The 7767-nt window shown below is 41.4% G+C and overlaps 1 protein-coding gene across 1 annotated transcript; it reads left to right on the plus strand.

Moving 5' to 3' along the window:
• LOC142983976 (tubulin alpha chain) lies at window positions 1–2973 on the plus strand. The gene is made up of 3 exons (XM_076131237.1): window positions 1–160; window positions 1386–1608; window positions 1777–2973. Exons 1-3 carry the CDS (start codon window positions 158–160, stop codon window positions 2901–2903), a joined length of 1353 nt encoding a protein of 450 aa, XP_075987352.1. The 5' UTR covers window positions 1–157; the 3' UTR covers window positions 2904–2973.
• Window positions 2974–7767: the final 4794 nt, after the last annotated feature.

The raw sequence follows: 7767 nt of genomic DNA on the forward strand, positions 1-7767 counted from the left end.
CGTCGTTCCCCCGCAACGCCGGCAGTATAAAAGCGGCTTCAACGGAATTTTTCGTATTCACATTCGTTCGGCAAGCCTCTTCACCGGTCGCGCTGAACGACGACTGAATTATTTAACTAATTTATTACTAAGTTATTTCAACAAAACTCAATTCAAAATGGTGAGTAACATTTTATTATTCCTAGATTATCTTAATCCCGCGGATTCAGGATTCCTAGTGTTTTAGTTATCCGTACTTAGAGAAACAAAGTGCCGGGTGGTCACGCCACCATTTTGTCGGCGTGCTAACCGACCGAATTCGGTTTTCCTCTAAGTTTAGCCGCACCCGTGTTACCAACGGACTTCTTAATTTGTCATCATAATAGTTTTAGAAATGCGATCTTCACGTTTTTCTTGATTTACAGCTTTCTATCGTAATTATGGTGACAGATGCTCTTTTGTTTGTTCTTAAATTGAAGTTTCGACTTAGTTTTTGCGTGATCGTGGCCGTCCATAATCAAGGGTGCCACGCCGGTTGACACCACGCCCTATCGATTTTTCTCTGATATGGGCAGAATATTGTTTGAATTCTGAGTTTTTATCTATTGAATCGTCTTTTTAGATATCCGCCACTTATATTTTCTTACATTTCTCATGAATTGGAGATAAACCGATCGATGACGTGTCGATGACCTCATTGGAGGTTGCGGTCGTATCACATGTTTTCGAGAAATAGCTTATTTCACATTGGCCTTGTATCAATAATATTCATTAGTCACCTGTATTGAGAACACTTGGACAAATAAAATTGAATATTCAAAACACCCATCATAAAAATTTAATTGAATGGTTGACTTGGACTAATATGGATCGCAAGTTTCCACCATATTGATTGCTAAAGCAGTTTACCGTTTCTGACGTACAATTTTTCTGTTCAATGGCCGCGAATGACCTAGCGAACGGGCAACTCCCTTCGCATCGGCCATCGATCGATATCTCGCACAAGGCACAAGCCAGCTTTCTCGAATTATCTTACAATGCCGACCGGCGTACTTTAGCTTTCACCTTTCCCTCCTAACAATTGAAGAAGTTAATTGCTTGTAAGACTTTCGCGTGTCTGAATGGAACATAGCCTACTTCGTGCACAATAAACGATACTTATTCGTAGGTAGGTACTTTTTAACTTCTAAAGATAGTTAAGTTTAACTCGAGCACATTATAGTTAGCAAAAAGCAATCTTTAACAATAGAGTCGGTAGTATTAAACTTGCGGATACTTTTATCTCAATTATAGTTACGTTTGATCTACGAATGACTAATTTTGTTAGGTTAACTACGTTTAGGTACTGATACACAAATTGACTTCATAGTTCAAAATATTTCATGAATACTTTTTTTTGTTAACAGCGTGAGTGCATCTCCGTACACGTTGGCCAAGCCGGAGTCCAGATCGGTAACGCCTGCTGGGAGCTCTACTGCCTTGAGCATGGAATCCAGCCTGATGGCCAGATGCCCACAGACAAGACCGTGGGCGGAGGAGACGACTCCTTCAACACCTTCTTCAGTGAGACCGGTGCCGGCAAGCACGTGCCCAGGGCTGTGTTCGTCGACTTGGAACCTACAGTAGTTGGTTAGTATTGTCACTGAACATTGACTCGGGGTGAGGTAATGATAGTGCTAGGAATTGTTATTAGAATGGAATGAGAATGTTTTGATTTCAAGATAGCTTGGGGATGTTTATTACTTGTAATATTTGCAGACATTCAATACTAACCATTTTAATTTTTTTTGCCAACAGATGAGGTCCGCACTGGCACATACAGACAGTTGTTTCATCCAGAACAGCTTATCACTGGTAAGGAAGATGCGGCCAACAACTACGCGCGTGGTCACTACACCATCGGCAAGGAAATCGTAGACCTGGTCCTCGACCGCATCCGCAAGCTGGCTGACCAGTGCACCGGTCTCCAGGGCTTCCTCATCTTCCACTCCTTCGGAGGAGGCACTGGCTCCGGTTTCACCTCCCTCCTCATGGAGCGACTCTCCGTGGACTACGGCAAGAAGTCCAAGCTGGAGTTCGCCATCTACCCCGCCCCCCAGGTGTCCACCGCCGTCGTGGAGCCCTACAACTCCATCTTGACCACCCACACCACCTTGGAGCACTCGGACTGCGCCTTCATGGTCGACAACGAGGCCATCTACGACATCTGCCGCCGCAACCTCGACATCGAGCGGCCCACTTACACCAACCTGAATCGTCTGATCGGTCAGATCGTGTCCTCCATCACGGCCTCCCTGCGTTTCGACGGCGCCCTCAACGTCGACCTTACCGAGTTCCAGACCAACTTGGTGCCATACCCGCGTATCCACTTCCCTCTGGTGACCTACGCGCCCGTCATCTCCGCGGAAAAGGCGTACCACGAGCAGTTGTCGGTGGCTGAGATCACCAACGCCTGCTTCGAGCCCGCTAACCAGATGGTCAAGTGCGACCCCCGCCACGGCAAATACATGGCCTGCTGCATGTTGTACCGTGGAGACGTCGTACCTAAGGACGTGAACGCGGCTATCGCTACCATCAAGACTAAGAGGACCATCCAGTTCGTGGACTGGTGTCCTACTGGTTTCAAGGTGGGCATCAACTACCAGCCCCCGACCGTCGTGCCCGGAGGTGATCTCGCCAAGGTGCAGCGTGCCGTGTGCATGTTGTCCAACACCACCGCCATCGCCGAGGCCTGGGCGCGTCTGGACCACAAGTTCGACCTCATGTACGCCAAGCGCGCGTTCGTGCACTGGTACGTCGGTGAGGGTATGGAGGAGGGAGAGTTCTCCGAGGCTCGTGAGGACTTGGCCGCTCTCGAGAAGGACTACGAAGAAGTCGGCATGGACTCCGCCGAGGGTGAGGGCGAGGGAGCCGAAGAGTACTAAGCTGTTGAATAAACGGCGCACTCACACCGATACATTCCGGTGACATGAAATAAAAAAGAATTATGTTGAACTTTGTTGTTTGATTCTTCATCCGCCTAAATATTATCTTTATACATGACACAACACAAAACAAATAGATACCCAGTTTAAAATCACACATAAGTTATCTCATCTGACTGGCAAACTACAAAATTACCTACAAACATCTCTCACAATCATAATAAAGCACGTAGGCATAACATAGCTCAGTACAAAGAGACTGCAAGTATGTATTCGTCGAAATGCGATAATCGCCCTGCGTGATAATACAGAGGTCGACATTGATAACGTTTATATAGACGTGACATAATCCATACATGGAATCATCATACCTATATACGTGTGTAAATCGTTGGTAACTAAACTGGTTATATTTTATTTAATACCATCCTACTTAAATATTCTTATAATCATCTTGTTTATGAAAGACGAGCAAACTAGAATGTTGGTATCATAACCAACTTGAATGTTAATTTTGTTTGATATGACAAGGCACAATTAAAACATGTTGGCTTTGACTAAAATATAAAATTAATTGCAAAGGACAACAACTAGGTAGGTACCTAGCTCGTTATAAAATATCGATTCCGTGAGTTTGTATGTACCTGCCTACTTGTTTATAATTTAAAAGTTTCAAGTACCACACTGTATCTAAAAAATAAGTGATCGTAGCTACGCCTACGTTACAAAAATTACAGTTTTCATTCATTCAAGACTTGCAAACAACCTTCGTACTTACAAACAATACTCGTATGTGGTTTAACTTGACAACCCACACGTGAGTCCTGCCTGACGTAATCGCACATAGCGTGTTAAATTGAAAGTAATGGGTCCAAGACCGACGACTTGGAAGTGAACTAGCCTACGCACTGTGTATCCGCCCGCGTGATAGGAAATATTTTCAATCAAGTTCGGTGACAATTACAATTTTGTTATCGTCATGCAGCAGTTTCAGAATAGACATTTCATTGATACAACCACCAATTTGCATTACCAATTTCTTGATACAGGTAGCCGCCTAAGTAGTAAGTAATTCTTTTGTTAGGATAGGTAGATCTAAAGACTTATTGCAGAAACTCCGGCCAAATTAAACCTCTGGTTTAGATTTAAATATTATGACCTCAGATTTTGCAAAGATACAGGGTCTTTAGATCCTCTTGGTCTAAGGAAGTCACCATGACACAGGTTGGGATAATTTGACCGATTTGCCATCCAGTAGTTCCCTACAGGTTTAAACTAATAAAAGATAGAACAAGCATACGTAATGGAGTACTTAGGTAACATGGGTAGATATACATCGCCAGGTCAAAATTCTTGATCGCTTAGCATTCAAGCACAGTCATCGCTGTATTGCATGTAGGCGAAGTGACATCATAGCTCGAAGCGCCGTATACGGTCATGTTCGCGAGAAAAATGATTTCATATTGTCGCCGACCGTAAAAGGTCCTTGATGTATTCCGAGCTTGTTGTTATGACTTATTTGTTGGAATTCTGATATCATCTTGTTTTTGTATATGCGGTTAACATGGAAACAAATACATTTAATATGAATCTATAGGAAAACAAGTTAGTAGAGAGCCTTGTACGCAAATTTCGCGGTTGCTGGAGGAAGGTAGGTATACAAAATTCACAATTTAAATCAACAGTACCCCGGAATGTAGCTGACGGTGACCAATTTACTACAGCTACTATATTTTGAAAATTCACAGAATTGCTAATTAATTGTAATCTAGATTAATGGTGCAAGTCGAGGTTTCCTACTAAGTTGTCGGACTATACTTAAAAGAGTTTTGATTGAAATAAGTACCTACATTAAAAAAATAATAAGTTAAGCACAACGTGATTCGTAGGTTCAAATTATTCCGGCAAAGATTTATATTAGGTGTTTGTGTGTTTGAACAGATATGATACTGCTCTTGTTATCTATTTCCAACCAAAAGTCACGGTGCAGTGGAGAAACGGTACGGTCCAGAGAACACGACTAATCATACTAATCACCAGGTCGCGAAATCACTGAAACTTAGGTAGATACTTGTGCCTACCTACCTAGTTCATTTAAACCTGTCATGCATCCTTAAAACCAAACGGATCGGTACACCTTCAAGCCAAGCTTTTTGCCAACTATGTCAATTGTATTACCTAAGTATTCACTTGTTTTAAATAGTAAAAATATCGGTTGCCAACCAAATTAACAGTCTCTGCTAAAGGCTTTCGGACGGCTTGAACAACTTCGACAATAATGTTACTGCAATCAACATAAGTATTTATATCATACGAAAGGAATATAATATATGTATGCACTTATTTGTAGGTATGTAATGAAAGTTTAGCAACAGACAACTCAGAGTGGATAATATATATGTGTCTGGAATCTTAAATTCCATGCAAAGATCAAGGAAACGGAAAGCCGGGATGATCTATTTATAACGACGCGAGATGAACGCGAGGGTTCGTCGAACCAAACGGTTTATTTTAACTGCGCAGACGGCTGCACTCGTGTTTTTATTGGGTTTTAGTAGTTCAATATACTTTAAACGTGGAAATGGTAACAACATTATGTGTACAGAATTAACGTCGAGTTTTGATGAATAGGTAGCAAGCTACAGAGCTATCTGCTTCTAGATGTTAGATACTTGCTCGAGTAGGTATACCTAAGCATATTTAGCATATACCTACTTACTTTGGTATAGACATGCCATGTATGACATATCATGATGATATCACAATGATGTATTGCGTCCATAAAAGGCAGGAAAGGATTTGCAGCGATAAGCGCATCGCAACTCAAAAATTCACGCCCTGTAGACGGTAGCTGTTAGACTTTTCCTTACTGCTCGGCAATATTGGTTTACACGCCGAAAACAAAATGCTGATTTAGCTTATAAGTACCTATGTGTACTGGTACTACACATTTCTGGCTCGAGCTAAATACTCAATAACCTCTTCAACAACACCAAACAAGTCAAGTTATTTCTCATAATTCGCTACATTTTCTACAAAACATTAGCAAGTAGGTCACATATTTTCCTTATACGGAAACAAGGTTCGTGTAGCAGGTTGCGGTCGTTGAATAAGCTCGGTATTTAGGTCGGCACAGGGCGACACCGATATCACCGGTAGTACGGATATCGGGTGTTCTGTGGACACTGTATCGAGTGACACGGTATAATATAAGTTATGTTATAATGCGGAAATGTAATGAAACCTTAGAGTTGTGTTATGAAACAGATGCTCTTTTGTTACGGAAGATATTTTAGACTACTAACTTGAGATGGTTGTCAAAATTTTGTCTTTAACTGGGGTTTATTGATCAATACAGCTAAAATTATATTAAGTATAAATCGAGTAAATAAGCTACCTATCTGATTGGGAAAATGGACCACACCTGGTTAATTATAAACCTTCGTAGGGCTTTTCGAATAATTGATAGTTTACAATAACTTTAACATTCAAGAAAAACAAAGAAAGATTTACAATGCAATATACGGGACGGATTTTAACTTGAATTTGAGATTTAAAATGTTTGCTCATGGAGATTTCGTCAACTTAGTAAAGCAAAGATGCGTAGTAGTTTTTCATATATGTAAGTAAGCGTCTATAATTGCTAATTCACGTTTAGAGTGAAGCTGCCAAGTTGTGATCTTAGGTCTAGCACCAATAGGTATTTATTAAAGAAAGAAAGTAGATAAGAGCTGACTTTTAAATTAAATAAAAAGTATATTTTTTTAAAGATGCTCCCATTCTCGTTTTATACTCGTCTCATTATTTTATAGCGACGTATTGGTTAGGCCTGTCTAAACAAGGCCTTCGGTGGTTTTCCTCAACACAGTTTAAAATACCTTCCACTTAACTACAAACCGACTATTAATACAGGAAAATAATCCAAAATAAAACAAACTAATATTATTATGATACAAACAGTCGCATATTTGGTTGAAATAACAAAACACACCGAGTGCGGTGCGATGCACTCATATAAATAAGTTTCAGGCACACGACATGCTTATATACTTAGCTATAAATAACATGTCGCATGTCGCAAGTATGCGTCATAGACTCTACTATATTTAGTCTACGTTTATAGATATTCTTTTTATTTATGGCTTTATCTGTTTGATATATATTTTTCTAAGAACATAGTTATTATCTTCGAATACTTTCATTTCAAGGATTAATGTGATCACTTTAATTAAGTACCATATTTTGACGCTGATAAAGGGAACAGACAGAAGTACTGTATACAGAGGCTAGCGCCAGCGCAGCCTTGGTCCCTTGGCTGGCGAAATCAGGGGAGTTTTCTGGCCATTGCACAAGGGGGCATTGTGGGGGGACGGCGCCCGTGGGTTGGGGTGTCGTCCCACACTGTGGACGGCTGCGTCGGGGCCGCGGATGTGTGCCCGTAGGCGTTCCCGTAGCCTCGGCACTAAGCGGCGAGCAGGCAACACCTTGGTGTTTTAGTGGGTAGGCCTTGCCCTTCTGGTTCGGAGAGCCCCACATATCCCAGCGCTCCCCCGGGCGTTGGGGATGCAATTTCATGCATTAACCAAGTAAAAAAAAAAGTTTCAATAACCATCAAGCATTATATGTCGTTACAATAGGGAGAAGTAACCAAAAGTTACAATACCTTTGGAGAGCACGTTAAAATTGGGTCCCGGTTGTTGTCAATTATGATAACAGCTGTCAGGCATGTCAAAGGGCGGCTTCAAAAACTTTGACACTAGGTTGATCACCAATCTTATGATCAAGTATCTCAAAAACCACCAAAAGCGCCATTTTGGGCCTCACTTACTAGTAAAGATAAAACCAAGTAATAAAAAACGTTAAA

This window comes from Anticarsia gemmatalis, chromosome 25 (assembly GCF_050436995.1).
Source record: "Anticarsia gemmatalis isolate Benzon Research Colony breed Stoneville strain chromosome 25, ilAntGemm2 primary, whole genome shotgun sequence".
Taxonomy (NCBI): Eukaryota; Metazoa; Arthropoda; class Insecta; order Lepidoptera; family Erebidae; genus Anticarsia; species Anticarsia gemmatalis.